This window comes from Crocodylus siamensis, chromosome 4 (genome assembly GCF_052110815.1).
Source record: "Crocodylus siamensis isolate JL-2025a chromosome 4, ASM5211081v1, whole genome shotgun sequence".
NCBI classification, from domain to species: Eukaryota; Metazoa; Chordata; order Crocodylia; family Crocodylidae; genus Crocodylus; species Crocodylus siamensis.
Genome location: NC_143398.1, coordinates 239,782,695 through 239,799,903, shown reverse-complemented (window position 1 = coordinate 239,799,903; position 17,209 = coordinate 239,782,695). Strand labels below are relative to the sequence as shown.

The window sequence follows — 17,209 nt, the reverse complement described above, 5'->3', positions numbered from 1 at the left end:
AGCCAGATCCAGCCCACGGACTGTATTTTGCCCAACCCTGTGTCAGCATCTGTAACAGGGAACCCTTACCCTGTTAGGGAAAAGAGAAAGAGGATTTTTCTGGGAAGAGTTTTTGTGAGCCAGACAAAGGCAGCTGACAAGGCGGAGGTTAATAAATAGCCTTGTGGTCAGGCCAGCTGATGGGTCACCTGAGCAAATGTGGATGGGACTTGAGCAGCATATAAGTCTGGGACTGAGTCATGCCAGGGAGTCTCGCCCTGCAAGCCACTGAATGAAGAACCCCTGGCCAGGAAGGTTACAGGGGAATACCAGGCTGACCACCCTAAGGACTGCCAGCCAAATGCCGGTGCCTTATGGAGGAACACAATCCAGGTAAGGGGAAGTCTTGCTGCAATGCAGCAACCTATTTGCTATACCTGGAGCAGGTTAAATTTCTGCTACAAGCAGGGTGCTTTTTACCTTTGAGTTTTGGACTGGCAGTCCGGGCTTGGGACTAGCAGGGGTGATATGGAGGTCATAGCTGTGCCTGAAGGCACAAGACGGTCTGGAGTCCTACCAGGGCCTGAGAGCTCAAGACATACTGGGCTCGAGTCTTATGGGGTGAAAGGCCAGGAAAGGACTGCAGCCAACACAACTCAAGCCAGATAGGGCTGGGGGCCCAGCTGGAGCCAAACCAGGCTCATCACCCAAAGCGAGGCACAGACAAGGCAAGGGCCCCGGAATAATTGAGAGAAAAGCTGGTGCCTAGAAGCCAGGTCCAGAACAGTGGACCCAGCTAGAGAAACACGGTGGAGGTTGCGAAGTCTGGAGCCCCAACAAGAGAAGGTGGTACAGTGACATCTGTGAGGCCTGGGCATGGTGTAAGGGGTGGTCAGAGCCACATAATGAGCCCTTAAGGTGGAAAGTAGAGATGTCTGAGCTCAGAAGTGTGAGATCTGACTTGGGAAATCCTGGGGCAGCCTCCCTTTTTCTAAAAGATAAACACATCAAGGCAAGGCAGGCAACTGAAAGACGAGAACAAAGTTGATAAGGGCTGAGGGGGCTCCAGGGACATTACGGCCATCCCTGGAGAGGGACCCTGTTACAGTATCTTATAGATTAGATGCAGATTTGGCATAGCTGGGTTGATTTATGACCTATGGTTGATTCCACTAGTCTAGTCCACGGGTGTCAAGCCCACAGGCTGGATACCATACATAGAGCCATATGATCCAGTCCATGGGTCCTTGATGGTCTCAGAGCTGGTCTGGCCTATGCTATGTGAAAACCCAGAGCCATGGGTTCTTCACATTGTATCAGCCCTCTGTGCTATGTGCACTGCATGCCGGGCCTCACTGGACTGGGCCTGCATACTGGCTCTGGTGTTCACAGATGTCCCGGGACCCAATCTGGACTGGCCAAGAGCACAGCACAGGCCCATCTGGCAGGACACTCCATGCAACACACGCTCATGCCAGCTCCCTGGGCCATGGGCAGTGCCCACACAGTCCATGGGTCTCATGCACCATAAGCCCTGGAGTGAGCTGATGCACATTGCCCATGGCACAGGGGACCAGCACATAGAGCACACTGCATGTAGCACCCCTCTGGACTGGCCCAGTGTGCTGGCTCCAGCGTGGTCCCACCTAGCCTGCAATGAACCCTCATCCAGCCTGTGAGGCCGGAGGAGTTGAAACCCTTGATCCAGGCTTTGGCAAAAGGCATGTAGAAGACTGTCCTTAAAGTGGAAGGATTTATTAAAAATAGCAACAACAGGTACAAACAAGCTTCCCCAAAACTTGAAATCCAGCTTCGTCTTCACTGTTTAATGTGCTTGGTCTTGAATCAACTAGGACTGGTATTAGATGTCTGATGTTTACTAATACACAGCAAGGGCATGTCAAAGCAGCGGCTGATGACGAAAAGGCCCATGAAGGGGTCATAGTGATACATCCTGAGACGGGCACATCACATGCTGCAGAAGGGGGTTCCTGGCGGGGGGTGAACGCTGTGGCACAGGACTCACCACCTACACCCTTACGCTTGCTCTGTGCTCACATGCCCATGGCTCCTTGGCACATGCAGATAACCGGAGCTCCCCAGATGACGTAGCACTTGCCCGTCCTGGGAAAACAGTTGGACTTGCTACAGCCATTAAATCATTCATATTCCCCTCTGATTCCTGCATTTGCCCAGATAGGAATGGGGCGCGGTAGGTAGTAACTGTGGAGCACAAGATCAATGGCTAATAGCTCTCTGCAGGGTTAGACTGAAGACCTGTGGAGGGTCATTACCCTTAATTGCAGCTGCTTGGAGATGAATTAGAAGTGCCTCAGGGTTAAGGCTTCCCTGGAGGTCAGCAGAGTTGCTCAGTGGGTGGATGTGACCCATGTCACAAGGCAGCTTGGTAATTGTCTTAAGCACTTTGCTCATAGGGCGTCTGCCCCTGAGCTAACTCATCCCAGTGACGCCTCTCCTGTCACTCCAGTGGAGCGGAGTGGCACTCTGCAATTACAGTAATAACAGGCTCCCGTGTGGAGGCTGACTGGTTGCATTTTAATTGTGGGCTGTCCCTGTCGGGGAGCAGCGCAGGGGGAGCAGATGGGGGGTTTGCCATGGACGTCAGCCGAGCCCTGAGCTCAGCCCAGTCATAGCCACTACGGAGCGCAGGTAGTTACACCGTGGGATCAGGGCGGCTGAGCCCATCTCCCGTTCGTGTCAAGAGGTTGGCTGGATTGGGGCAGGAGTGGCTCCGGAGCTCCCTCTGTCCCCAGGGCAGCTCGGCACAGTGGCAGTGGAGGGTGGGGGAGATGGGAAGGGGCTGCTGAGCAAAGGGGAAGGGTGAGGATGCTAAAAGTAGAGGAGACTCTTTCCTGATTCAGGCACTTACAGTCCCCGGCTGCTGCTCCCATGCCATCCTGGTCAAGCAGAAACCTTTGAGTCATCCATCTGGTTCTCTGCATGTCTGCGGGGAGGAGGGGGAAATGATTCAAACTTCTACAGAAAGGCAGGTCCTAAAGGGCCGTAACCGGGTCTTTAATCAGAGAAATGTGTGTAGGCTGCAGCTGACCAAGCACCTGACAAAGCCATGAATCAGGTCTGCAGCTTTATCATCCCAGCAATACTCTTGGGCTCATAAACATCATGGCAGATTGCCCTAATAAAATGCCAATTGCCTGATAACATCTAAAATGAAACCATGGCAATGTGTTGATAGGGGGAGATCATCTCCACCATCGATGCTACAGTAGATATTTTGAAATGGTTTGGACAATGCACCAAGGCTCTTGGCACAGGGGAAATCTAGAAATATTAGTGGCATGTGCGTACGTGCAAGCAGGCGTTTATAACTCCTGGGACTTATGGAGCATCTGTTATCTGAGGATCTCCCCCATATCTTATCAACATTGGCCAATCAAACCTCTGCCCCCTGCCTCAAAGGAGATAAGTTTTATGGAAGGAGAAGCTGAGGCCCAGAGAGTTGAAATGCTTGCTCTTGATACAAATGGCCTCTGTGCCAGAGCGCGGGTAGGCTGCCAACGTAACTCCCACCTTCAAGAAAGGCTCCAGAGTCTCTCCTGGGCACTGCAGTCTGATGAGTCTTGTCTCTGTCCCTGGAAAGTGGGTATAATCTATAATAAAGAATAAACTCAGCAGTTATATGAACAAATATGGTTTGCTGGGGATCATATTTGGAAAGATATCTGAAAAGATCCATCTAGGCAAAGGGATGAAAGGGTGTGCTGCTAAGGAAGCCTGCAAAAAATAGTAGGAATGTGTTGGGATAAAATCAGGCAAGCAAAGGCAGCAATGAGTTACAAAATGCAAGAGACAGTAAAGATGACAAGAAGGGATTCCCCAAGTAGGTCAGCTAGAAAAGACAGTTCAGAGAAACTCTGGCTTTGCTGCTCATGCAAAGCGGGGTTAATAGTGGAAGGAAAGCGGAGCTGCTCGAGAGCTATTCTGCTTCAGGCTGCACCAGAAATGAAACCAGTAATATAAAATGCCTGCTAATGAAGAAGGATAAGGGATGCAGATCATGGTAAGAGAAGAACACGTCAGACAACTTTTGGCCATTTAAAACTGATTTAAGTCAGCAGAGCTGATCAGCATTCAGTCTAGGTGGCATTGGCCGAAGAAATCTCAGAGCCGGTGGCAATATTTGCAAACTCTTGTCTTCCCCGGAGGACTGGGGGATTGTAGATTAATCAGCCTGATATCAACACCTGAGGAGTTACTATAGCGAAGCGTAACACTGTCCTTATTTATAAATCTCTGGCTGTCACTAGTAGCCAACACAGGCTTGTCAAGAACAAATCTTACCAAACCAACCTGATTCTCTTCCTTGACCGGGAAGCAGTTTTGTTGGATAAGGAGAATACAGATTCCATTTTTAACGTGGTCCAACATTAAAGTCTCATTAGCAAGCTAGAGAAATGTAGGGTAGAGAGAACTGCTATAATCGCCTGAATATCTGGAAGCAGCTCATGGGCTGATGTCACACTGGCAGGACATCTCGAGTGAGTTTCCACGGTGGTCTTGCAATCGGTGCCGTGACTTCAGGCCTCTGAGTACCGATCAAGTCTGCAGTGATGGACAAGTGGGAAGGGTTGCAAGCACTTCGGAGGACAAGGCAAAAAGTCAACAAGGTCTTGAGAAATTGGAGAACCAGGCTATGTGCAACAAAATGAAATTCAAGCAAGGCCAGTGCAGGATGCCAAACAGGGAGGAAAAACGAATCGGACAAACTCAGCGACAGGGAGGAGTGACTAGCCAGTAGCATTTCTGTGAAGGATCTGCTGGATCACAGGCTCAACAGGAGTCAGCACTGTGAAGCTGTGATAAAATCAAATTTTGGGCTACGTGAACAGGAGCTTTGCATGCAAAGCATGGGAGGCGAGGAGCACCGCTCTGTCGGGCAGCGGTTAGGCCTCAGCTGTTCTGGGCGCTGCATTTTGAAAGGATGTCAGGAAACCGGAGAGGGTCCACAGCTGAATGGTGCAGACGATAAAGGAATTGGGAGCTGGGCAGGGCAAGGTTGAAGGAAGTATGATGGTTTGGTTTGGAGAAGGGGAGATTAATGTGGGGGGCAGTTCTCAAATATTTGAAAGGCTGTTGTAAAGACAGCAGAGGAAAATTGTTCTGCCTTGCCATAGAGAGCAGGATGAGAGGTGATGGGTTTAACCTACAGCACGGCACATTTAGAGCAAATCTCAGGAAAAGCTTCCTAACAGCAAGAGCAGTAGGACAGCGGAACGAGCTATGTGGGGATGTGTGGTGGGATCGCCACCCCGGGAAGGTTTCTGAGAAGAGGCCTTGGAGGCATCTGCCAGCAACGAGCTAGAACAGCGAATCCTGCATCTGTGCCAGGGGTAGGCCTTGCTTGATGCGTCCAGCCTCGTGGTTCTGCAGTGGTCTCGTTGTTTCCATGTATTTCCCCATCTCCCCGTCCGCCTCTGCTGTCCCACTTCTCCACTGCCTGCACCGCCGCCCACCTTTCTCAGGTGCAAAACCACATTTCTCTCCTTCCGGCCTGGACATCTGGGCTCTTGTCCCATCGGGATCCACTACGATCACCTCCGCGGGTCTGAAATTACTGCTGTGCCTGCATCGCTGCTCTCTCTTAGGGCCAGCGATGGAGTTAGGCGGAGACCAGGCAATGCTCATGTAGCAAAATATAAAAAGGATGGCAGGCAGCCTGGCCTAGTGATCCTGGACTGGGGCTGAACAGACTTCAGTTCTGTCCCTGAAGTCTGTGGGCAACTCTGTTGTCTTGCATTTCAAGTGGGGCCATGCCACTAACCTGTATAAAGTGCTTAGAGAGCTATAGGAAGCCTGCAAAATTCAAAGATCATAGTTATATATGCTAATGCCCATGCTTTCTTCTAAGATTTTCACACCTGTCACATCTGTCTGCCACCTCCTGTCTTAATTAATAAGAGGAAAGGACTGCCATTTTGTTCTATTTGTATAACAGCAACCGTGGCGCTGCCCTGAGCCTGGGAATGCAAATAATCCTAAACCTTTTGATCACAAACTGGAGAGGAGGGGGCACTGGCGTGCAAGCAGATGGGAGGCGAGGCCCCGTGGCTTGTGGTATCGACAAAGGAACGGGCTGATCAGGGGATTAGTGAACACAGCGAAGGGCGGAGGCAGGACCTCCGAGAGGCCCTTTGCCTTTGTGACGCCCCTGATTTTGTCTTTGCACGAACAGGCCACTTGAAAGCGCGTGCCTAGTTTTGGGAAGTCCCAGATACACTGATCTTGAACCCTAGAAACGCACATGGCTGCGTAGTGTGGAAGGAAGAGATTGGATGTCCCTCGTATATTAGGTGCAGAAGGATGCTCAGCCTGTATAACTTATATCCTTACGAGTCAAACCTGAGACTTATTTCCTAGTAGATTATTTAGCTCCCTCCATCTTTTCTTCCCCCCTTATCTCAGCTCTCCTGTCCTTTCCTTCTGAGAGCACCATCAGTTTGCCACTGACTTTGTTCTCACGTCTCGCCTTCTGGATATGTATTGATCTAGATAAGATGCGATTATATTTTAACAAGCGTGCTACAGTCCAGAAACTCTTCATCCTGGGCACGGCACGGCACGGCACGAGCAGGCGGGGGGGAAAAGGAGGCAAACAGGAAGCTCGAACGCAGGCTGCTGCACCGTACAAACATTCAAGGGACAAGAATAACCAAGGTGACCCAAGCTGAAGGCCAACTTTCTGAACGGTCACAGTGTGTTGGCTCTTATATGCCAAGGCTCTTCGCAAGCCCCTTTAAGTCAACAAAAGTCTTGCCCCTGATTTCAGCTGGCTTTGGCTCAGGTCATTGTAGAATAGCCCATTGTATAAGGCTGCCCCGAGAGGTGACGTGTTATATGGAGTATGCTACTAGAGGGAGAAAATGAAGTTCACTCCAGTGCTAAGGACCTGATTGAAAGCTGGGAAAAACCAACATTTCTCCTCTTAGCTCTGAATGGGGGGGCGGGGGGTTAAAGTGAAATCTCAGATGATTTCCATGCCCTGAATGAAGCGGAAAAGAGTTGAAAACTTTCATGAAGCAAAAATCTGAAAGGCAGGGAAAAAAATTGGTTCAGGTCACACTGTTTTCCCAACACTTTTGAAACATTTTGTTTCCAGAGCAGCCTTTATTAGATTTATAATAAATGAACTTAAATGTGAAAATACAAAGTCATTTTGAATGGAAATGTATTCATCCATCCCACCCCTGCTGCAAAGTGCTGGGAGGAATGAACAGAAAGCAAAGAAAGAAGGGACCCAGACTCAAAACTCTGCAACAACCCCAGTGGGAAAAGACATTGTAGAGTACGTTTAGCATTGTAAACACCTCTGGGAACATCTGGAGGGTCTGGAAGGAAAAAAAAAATCCCTGAAGGAAGTGAATAAATGAAAAGGGGGTAGAGGTAGACTAGAGTAAGATGGAAGAGGAAATTACCACATTCCTTCAAATCGTGCACACTTTTAAAAATGAAATACATCTTCTAAACAAGGTCTGTGTCTGAAATTAAAAGGGAAAAAATTAAGTGTTATAGGCATCATGTAAAGGGGGTATCTTTGTATTTGACATTCATTTTTTTTTGGCCTTAGTCCACAGCTGAGAGTCATAAAATTTGGGTTCATCTTCAATTCAAGGCTGTCTTCTATAGTAGGGAACAGAAAAGAAGCTCAGCCAGTGCTCCTGCCAGACCTCCCACATAGCCATAGCAGCATCTTGACTTCGTGGATAGAGCCCTGATTGATTGAAGTTCAGAAGGCCGAAGTCCTATTGGCTTCCCGAGTGAGCTTGGGAGTTGCTTCCTTGCTCTGTGACTCTGCTTGCCCTTCTGTAAAATGGGAATAATGATTCCAACCTACTTTGTCAAATGCTTTTCAGTGGACTGAAAGAGAGAACTGCACCAGAGCTAGGCACTGTTATTTGTTACCAGAAGCTCCGGTCAGGATCTGGACCTTGCCATGGTCAGGCTCTATATATGAGGTCTTCCTTGTCTCAATGAACTTACAGGCAAAAGGCCTGATCTGATGAACCCCAAAGCATTTGCTTCTCTCTACCCCCTGCTGCTTCTTTCACGCCCCAAATGTTCCCGTTCACCTTTCCCCTTACAAGAGGCTGTTTTTTCTTTCCATCAGAAACCGCAGCTTGAAGCCAAGACAGTAAGTCTCAGACACAAAGTCATGTCCGCGTAACATCAGGCACAGGGCAGACGATTACCGTATCCGGGGTGGGCCGAGGGGAAGTCGTCAAATGCATTCATTAGTTGTGCATCAGTGTTATGACTGGAACATATTGAATCAGCATTTTCCTCTCCCGTAAGCCGAGCTGTTGCTTGTGGGTAGACTTCTTATGGGTTCATTGGTAGCACTGGGTGTTGAGGAGGACCTTGAAAGAAGAAAGGCTGGTGGGTGAATAGATGGGTGCAGGGAACGAATGCCAAGAGGCTTGTAGGAGCAGTGGGACAGGAGGCGAAGGAGGCCGGTCTTGTTAGAGGGCATGGGAAGGAGATGAGAAGCAGCAAAGTGAACAGAGGTAGGCAGGGATGGGCAAGATACAAAAGGCTGGTGAGATGAAGGCAAGACGTGTGAATGCAGTGCAGTGGGTCAGAGGGAAGCCAGTGGAGGGATTTGGAGGAGAGATGCTAGAAAAGTGCAGATTAGGTCAGCTGCTGCGGCCAAGAAGCGAGTCCAGCCGTGGCGCATGGGGGGTGGTGGGACCAGCCGCACGTGCCCCTTCCCGTGCCCGGGCCAGGTGGGACCGAGGGTCCTGCCGCGAGCCAGACAAAATCCCTTGGCAGGCCAGATCTGGGCCATATTTTGCCCAGCCCTGAACCAGAGGTCTTGAGATAAGGCAATCAACTGGTCACCGGGGCTTTGTTTCACATCACTGCTCAGTCAGTTGGGGCTTGCAAGCCCTTCTTCATCTTTTATCCATAAAACATGTGCATGGAGATGGGGCCTCTCCCAACAGAAAGGCCTTGAATAGAAGAGAAAATGACCACCCTGTATAAAGGGTTTTGGTTTTTTTAGTGAATCATTATGAACAAACACGGTGTTAGTAGAGCCTGTTTAAGGACTTTCCTACTGATCCAGCCCACTCTGACAATGATGCTTTTGCGGCCGTGCGTGGTTTGACACTTCCCAGGGATGCCCAGGTCCTTGCTGGAAAATAAGGGGCAATGCGTGCGGAGGATAAAAAAGACAAGGGCTCCTCTCTTTCAGGGAAGCTTGTGGCTTGGCTTCAGACAGGGATGGGAGATGCATGGCAAGTGCAAAACCTGGGCAGAGAAAATGATGATTTCTATTTGGGGCCCGTCATTAAAGTGCTGTCGATGCAGAAGGGGCTCAGCGAATGCTGCACCGTTGTACTGAGCAGACACTGCTCAAGGGCTTAGCATCACAGCGATGCTGAAGCCCCGTCTGTTCTCACCGACTTAACTCCTGACGCGTACGCCTCGTTAAGGCAACGGGCAGGGGTCACTGTAACAGCCAGGCCACGGGGTCGTGCTACTTGCACCGGCTGAGGGTTTGGCCCAAGCTAGTCTCGATCCCAAAACTGCTCCCTCCTAGGAAAGACAAAATGCCCTGCGGCTAACAGGGAAACGTGATTATTTGCGACTGTCAATCATGAAATTCATGCTAATAAGAGGCTATGTTCAAGGTGGGGCTTGCCATTGCAGGACTCTCTGTTTACAGACAGTGAAGCTAAGTAACGCCGCCTTGTCTTGAAGATCAGAAATAAAAGCAAGTTCAACGGCATTTTATGGAGTGACCAAAGTGAAACATTAACAAGGCCCGGAGAGAGAGCCAGGAGCGCTTTTTGGGATTCCTCTTCAGCCAGAGCCAGGCTAGGATCACCTGGAGCGTGGGACAGAGCAGACATGGCTGAGGACGGCACAGAGCAAACGGCCAAGGGAAAAACAGGTGAGAGATCTGATATTTGCTTTCCTTCCTGATGGCAGAAAAGACAGGGTAAACAGAGCACCCGGAGGTACAAGCAGGTTGTGTTTGCCTGTTGATTAGTGGCTGAGGACCAGATTTTTAATGTTCTTTGGCCACTGGCCTAGTACTGGTCACCATGAAAGCCAAGTGTGCAAACACCTTTAAAAGTCAGAACAGACGCCTGTGCTGGAGATGCCCGGATTCTGCTCCTGCCTCTGCTACCGTTCTGATATTTGGCCTTTGGCAAATCAGTTAGCCTCCTGGAGACAGATCCTCCGATGAGGCAAATCAGTGCAGCTCTGTGCAAATCAATGCTGCTCTGCTCTTCCACCCCCTTTGAGAGTTTGGCCCTCCCTGCCTCAGTTTACCATTACTCATTTAAAGCCGTTCTGATGTGCCATGCTGTAGGCTAGTGCCTTGCATCCCGGCTTCAGCGAGGTTCAAGTCAGCAGAGGTCCTCTGACCTCCTGCATAACACAGGCTATAGTGCTTGCCGTGTATTAAGTCCAAAGACCTGTGTTTGACCAAAGCAACCAATGCTTGGCTAAGCCACATCTGCTAGGAAAGCACGCAGTCTTGGTCTGAAGACATTAAGGCTAGGTACAGACATTCAGGAAGCCCGAGGTGGAATCGCTCAAACCTCTGCAGGTTTCTGCAAGCACCCCGGTTTAGGTCGGGACCGAACAGAACCGGAGTTTGTCTTTGGAGGGGCGGTGAGGCTGCCTGCATCGGCGAGGCCCCAGGTTGAGGGTGCTCGAGTGTGACCTGCAGCCTCCCCGGGCTGCTGGAGATTGCAGAGCGCTGCTGAGCCACGGACAGGCATCTCCAGCCCGCTCTGCTCCCTGTCACTGCACTGGCCCATGGGCCCGTGGGTGTTTCTCAGTGGGTTCCCACCCTCCCCGCAAGCCAGAGCAGTGCCGGAGAGCTGGGCACGGCTGAGCCCCTCTCCCCCGTCAGCAGTGAGCATCAGCTAAAGGCTTCTGCAGCCTGCCCAGCTTTGACACGACGCCAGCTCCTGGGGCTGTGGGTGTCTCCTGGAGGGTGTGTAGGAGCCCACCGAGAGGCCATGCCCCTGGGAGCCAGGCATGGCCAAGCTCCCCTCCTCCCAGAAGCAATGAGCATCAGTAGCAGGCTTCTGCGGCCCCCTGTGACGCGTGGGGGCTAGCAGGGACCTGCAACGGCACCTGGGATGCTGGCGGACAGCGACCGACCTTTTTTCACAAGCTGACCTGGTGCTGAAGCTATATTCACCGGGCTAATTTAGATCGATTTAAGTCTGGTACGCAGGTTTATCTTAGACTGGGGTCACCATTTTTAAAGCAGGCTGTGTGCTCCCAGCTTCTGTTCAGTTATTATAGACTGGTTTGCAGCCACCTAAACTAGAACAAAGTGTAATGTCTGCACCTGGCCTAAAAGACAGCAAGTCCCCATCTCCCTTTGCTGGTTCATTGCAATAATGGATCGCCTTCACTCCTGATAGTTTGAGCTATGAAAGGAAACAAATTGGTGTGTAAGTCCAAAGGGCCTGCCTGGAAATCTTCACAAATCTCCTTTTAGTCCAAAGTGGAAATACTGTGTGCTTGTACAAGCACACTGACCAGAGGAAAGCAACAAAGATAACCTAGGAAGTGACGTTAAATACAGATGGGTAGACCTAGAGGTCACATCTGACATTTTTGGTGGGGTGTTTCTCATAACCTGCCTGTTAATATTAAATCTTGACTAAATGGAAAGAGAAGAGGTGGTGGGAGGGACAGTAATATATAGGAAAAAAGAAAAATAATCTGCACTCCCAGTGGGATGTGATGCAATATTGCAATAAATAGTAGTGAAATAACTTGGGTAAAGATCTATGGACTCTAAAGGAAAAGGGAATTGCAATATGGCATTAGACCTCCCCAAGGCTAATGGAGAGCAATAATGAAAAAGTCCTGACTGTTAAAGACCTCATATATAATGATATATTGTATCACGAAATACAGGGCTGTAAGGGAAGCTATCTAGTCTGTCCTTTGCTCATGGCAGGCCACCCCCAACATGTTTGTCTAACCGGTTCTTGAGAAAGCCCTGGGCACGGATTCTCAGTCATCCTTTAAAGTGCTTACGTATCCTTGTCGCTAACACTTTTTCCCCTAATAACTAATTTAGATCTCTTTAGTGCAAATTAGAATAATAGAAACCTAGGGCTGAAGAGGAGGTCATCTGCTCCGTGCCCGTGGCCCGTGGCAGCTCAGTTTGAGCGCCCGCACCGCCGGGAGCAGCTGGCGAGTGACAGGTGCCTCACCTCCACCCGCTGTGATGGTTAGCTCTGCTGCCAGCAGGAGAGGGAGGGACGGGGAGCCACGCTCCAGCCGCAGTCTTCCTGCAAACCGCGGCTCCCGCGTGGGGCTGCCCCCCCGGGCTGTGTTGCCACAGTGGGAGGCAGCAGCGAGGCAGGCTCCATGATCAGCCCCAGCTCCCCGCCACCCTGCTCTGCACCCGCAGCCAGGGCACATCCCCCTCCCTGCAGCTGGACCTGCCTCGGCACTGGGCGCTGCTCGCTGCTCCTCTAAGGGACCCGATCCAGGTGCTGTGCCCTGGGTCCTGCCGGAGGGGATCTTCAGCATGGGATGGAGCCCGCGCTGGTGCTGCTCCTTCCCCTCAGGCTACCGGGGTCTGTCCATGCTCCTGCTCCTGCTGCTGAAGCAGCAAGCGGGGTGCGGATGCCTGGCAAGGGGTTTCACCGCCAGCCAGAGCAGTGATACTGCTCCAGCTAGGGAGGAGAGGGGTGGGGCCAACCCTGCTTGGCAGGAACAGACAGCCCAGCCCCACCCAGGGATGCAAAGCATGCTGGGATGCTGGGGGACTCTGATTTAACTTAAGCCAGGAAGGCGTCTGGGACAGAAGTTGCATAAACTGGTTTGACCTCAATCAATGAAGCCTGATACTACATTCAACCTGCTTTATCTCAAACTAGTTTCAGCCATTTTGAAACTGGTTTATGTGCACTGAACTTCTGTTCTGTTATAAGTTTAAACTGGTGCCTGATCACTTAAACCAGCTTATGTGTAACTTCTGTCCCTAGCCCATTTGATTAATTTCAGCCCATTTTTTCAGTTGATCAAGATCATTTTGAAGCCTAACGACATCTGCAAGTGTGATAAGTCTGTTACTTCTCATACTACAGTTAGTGGGCACGGAGATCAATTGATCACTATTTTCTGTCTCACAGCACTTCACATTTGGAAGGCAGGTATCATATCATAGAGAAGCAGGGCTGGAAGGGGCCTCTGGAGATCATCTAGTCCAACCCCCTGCCTGAAGCACTTCCTTGTTACCCCTGTCCAAATCATCCTATACAAATCCACAATCTGACCTCTTAGTAACGACCATCAACCCTGGTACAACACGAGACAGGCTCGATGGTCGTTACTGAGAGGTTAGATTATGGATATCTCCCATCACTCTTCCCTGTCTTGGCCTAAACTAACCCATTTTTCCAGCTTCTCCTCATGAGTCATGTTTCCTAAATCTCTGATTATTTTTGTTGCTCTCCTCTGGATTTCTTCAAATTGTCCACAGCTTTCTTAAAATGGAGTGTGCAATACTGGACACGGGGCTGCATCTGAGCCCTTACCAGTGCCGAGTAGAGCAGAATCATTACTCTTGCTAACGCATCCCAGAATGACACTGGTCTTGTACAACAGCATCATAACGTTGATTCCTGTTCATTGAGTGATCCCTAACCATGGTCTTTTTCTGCTGTACTGCAGCCTAATCTGTCTTTGTGCATTTGATTTCTCCTTCTTACGCATAATACTTTGCAGTTTTTCTTTCAAATTGAATTTAATCTTACTCCATTTTGGTCCTTTTCCCCTATGTATCAAAATCATTTTGAATTCTAATCCTGACCTCCCAAAATGCTTGCAACCTCTCCCTATTCAGTGTCATCCACAAAGTGTAAAGTATTTTCTTTCTTCTGTCATCCTCATGGTTAATGAAAGTATTAACCAGGGCAGATATCAGTGGGAACCTGCTTGATATGTCTGTTTGACACGACACTACAGATAAGTACACTCCGAGCGTGGTTTTTTTAACCCACCTTATGGTGATTTCATGTAGATCCTATTTCCTGAGGTTTCCTCTGATAATGTCATGAGACTGTTAAAAGCTTTACAGAAGTCAAGAGATATCCCATCTATTTCTTTCACCACCTGCTAGTCCAGTTACCCTGTCAAAGAAGTAAATTACACTAGTTTAACATGGTTTTTCTTGACAAATCTATGATGGCTGTTTCTTATGCACTTATAAACCTCTGGGTACTTAAACTGATTGATTAATAATACGCTCCAGTGTCTTTCTGTTAGGCTGATGTATATTCCCCAGACCCTCCTTTTCCCCCTCTTAAAGACAGGGGCTGTGTTTGCCTTGCTTGTCTTCCTTGACTTCATGTGTCTGCCAGGAGTTTTTGAAGATAATCACTAGTGGTTTAGAGATTGCTTCAATACTCTAGGGTGAATTTCAATGGCCCTGCTGACTTGAATGCATCCAACTTGCCTGAATATTCTTTAACCTGTTCTTTTTCTGTTGCATCCTGTAGTCCTGCTCCCTTGTAGATAATGATAACCGTGTTATATTCTACTCACAGTTAGCCTCCGCGTGCACCTGGATTGGAGCGGGGCTGGTGGCACGGGCTACGGGGAATTTTAGGGTGGCTGCAGCCCCCCATGACCCCTGCTCCACTGCACTCTTTGGGGCCAGGGGAGCCAGGGTTGTGCTTCAGGCTGTGGCTGGAGCTAGCCGCCTGGAGTGCAGCCCTGGATCTGCCCACCCTGCGGAGCACAGCCTGATGGCAGACAGCTGGGCCTAGCTTCCCGGAGCGCAGCCCGCCCTGCCCAGACCTGGGGGCACACGCCCACCCCCATGCCCTCCTGGACTGGTGGTGTGCAGTGGCAGGAGCCACCCTCCCTGAGTCCTGCCCCCCACCCCGCCCCAGCTGGGTAGCTTGTCCCAGCTCCAATCCCTCCCTCGCTGTGGGGGGATTGATCTGACCCTGCCCCCCACACACCTCTTCTTTCCCCACTTCACCCACCACAGCAGACTTACCAGCTGGAGGCAGCTGTGTCCAGTGAGGGCAAGGACTGCTGCCTGTTTAATCTATGGCTGAATCTCCAAATCAGCGCCGAGTCTTTTCCAAAGTGATTTGGAGCCTTCTGACTGGATTTGGAGCTTTTAATGGGTCTTCTGATTTGATTTGGCCACCAAATTAGGCCTAATTTCCTCCAAATCCAAATGGCTACTGAAGCTTTGCGCTACCCTATGGAAGAAATGCAGATATATGCCTGCACTGGCTCAGGCTAGAAGCCAGGGGGCACAAGAGCAGCTCTCGCTTCTCTTCCAGTGCTGAGCTGAGGGGGCACGTGTCCAGGCCTCAGCAGGATGCTCTGATTAGGGAGGGGTCCCCCCCGCGCCTGACCAGCGAGGGAGCCAGCAGGGAGCTGATAACAGAACATTTAGTTACATCGCAAGGAGTTACCCAGGGAGTTGTTAGCATTTATCAGCCCATCAAAACAGAACAAAAGCCTCTCTTATTAGTTCAAGCTCTTCTTAAACAACTTTTCCAAGGAAAGAATGGAAGGATATTACCAGCTACCTGCTGATTAGCTCCAAAAAGCCCTAAGCTGACACTGTCCTGTCTGCCTTCTCCTGTCTCCCACAACACAGACCGTAGCCAGCATGTGGTCTGCTAGCTAGTGCTGAGAGGTGTCTGTGTAAGGCAGAGGGGTAGGGGAATCCCTGCTTGAGCAGGGAGAGGTGGGAGTGGTGGGGGGAGAGCAGGAAGAAGCCAGGCAGATACTGCTGTACAGGTTGTCCTGGGCAGGGAGTGAGTTAGGTCACTGAGGCACTGTCCCAGCATTGCTTTTCTCTCCTTGCTGATGGCTTCTGGTCCACCTGCTCCCTGGATTCAGCCACTCCTCAGCTCCAAGGCCCAACAGCTCCACTAAGAGGGGCTGATCCCCACCCCTCCGCCTTTCCATCCTCCTGGCTTTATTGCTCCTGGGATAAGAGTCTCTATGTCAGCTATGGGAGCTGTTTCAAATCTCCCAGTTGTCTTGGGAAGCCAAGCCCCGGCAGCTGCTGCCAGCTCCCTGCCCCAGCCAATACCCAGCTGCGATTCTGTCTGCAACATGTAGTTCAATTGCATGCCCGGCCTCACCTCCCACTCCACAGCTCCAGGACTGTGGCTGGGTTGGTTAGCAGGTGAACTGGCCACTGCCCAGCTCATCCCGGGTATGCACAGTAAGACTCCCCTCTGAATTTTTTCCAGGGGGCCCCTGGGCCTGTGTGTTAATCTGCCTCTGTAAGGAAGGCATCAAACAATTCAGCCTTCTCTGAGTCATCTATTTTCCCTCATCTTCCTGGTTAGGTAATGGACCTCTGCTTTCCCTCATTTTTCTCCTACATCCACTGCATTTATAGAACCTGTTCTTACTAACTTTTACATCCATTGCTACCTGTAATTCATTTTGTGCCTCAGCCTTTCTGATTCAGACCCCGTGTGCTTGAGCTGTTTGTTTATACGTCTCTACAGCCATCTGACTTTGCCTCCATCTTTTTCTTTTTGCCCATTTCCATTTTGATTTTTAACCTGAACCTCCTTTCAGTCTTATTTTGCATCCATCTGCATTTGTGGGGTTTTAGCTAGGTCAGGGGCAGGCAGTTATTTCAGGTGTAGGGCCACTTACTGAGTTTTGGCAAGCTATGGAGGGCCACATTTCTCTCTCTGGCACAGGGAAGCAGAAACAGCCACATACTCCTAGGCCAGAAGCCTCTGCTAGGCAGGTACTTCCAGTTGGTGGGGGCAGGGCTGGGTGGGCCTTGCTGCTGGGTCCTGCCACTGACTTCCCCTGGGTACTACTGCCCCTGGCTCCTGTCATCTTTGACAGGCAACCAGGAGCAAATAAATATTAATTTTCTAAATTTGTTAGGGGCTCCATGGACTGGATAGAATGGCCCGGCAGGTCAGATCTGGCCCCCAGGCCATATTTTGCCCACCTCGAGCTAGTTTCAGATTTATTCCCCTTAGTTCTCAGTGTAGTCAGTGTTGGAGAGATGTAGTCAGTGTATTACCATTTATTACCAGCAGTTCAACTCTCTCCATTGTGTTTGCTGATATCTATTAGTGTTAATGGTCTAAACATCTCGGCAGTGATTTTGATAAATTGTGGGCTAATCCCACTGACTGAGTGTTTTCTTAGTCATACAAAGTCGGGCTCTTCACTTAAGTAAAACATGGAG

At 50.2% G+C, this 17,209-nt stretch overlaps 1 protein-coding gene across 1 annotated transcript in view; it reads left to right on the top strand.

Moving 5' to 3' along the window:
- Nucleotides 1-236: 236 nt before the first annotated feature.
- SLC15A2 (solute carrier family 15 member 2) overlaps nucleotides 237-17,209 on the top strand; it is a 76,845-nt gene continuing 59,872 nt past the window's right edge. The window contains exons 1-2 of the mRNA XM_090046013.1: nucleotides 237-372; nucleotides 9,670-9,913. Coding sequence (XP_089902139.1) covers nucleotides 9,871-9,913 — 43 coding nt within the window. The 5' untranslated portion in view covers nucleotides 237-372; nucleotides 9,670-9,870. The remainder of the gene's footprint in view (nucleotides 373-9,669; nucleotides 9,914-17,209) is intronic.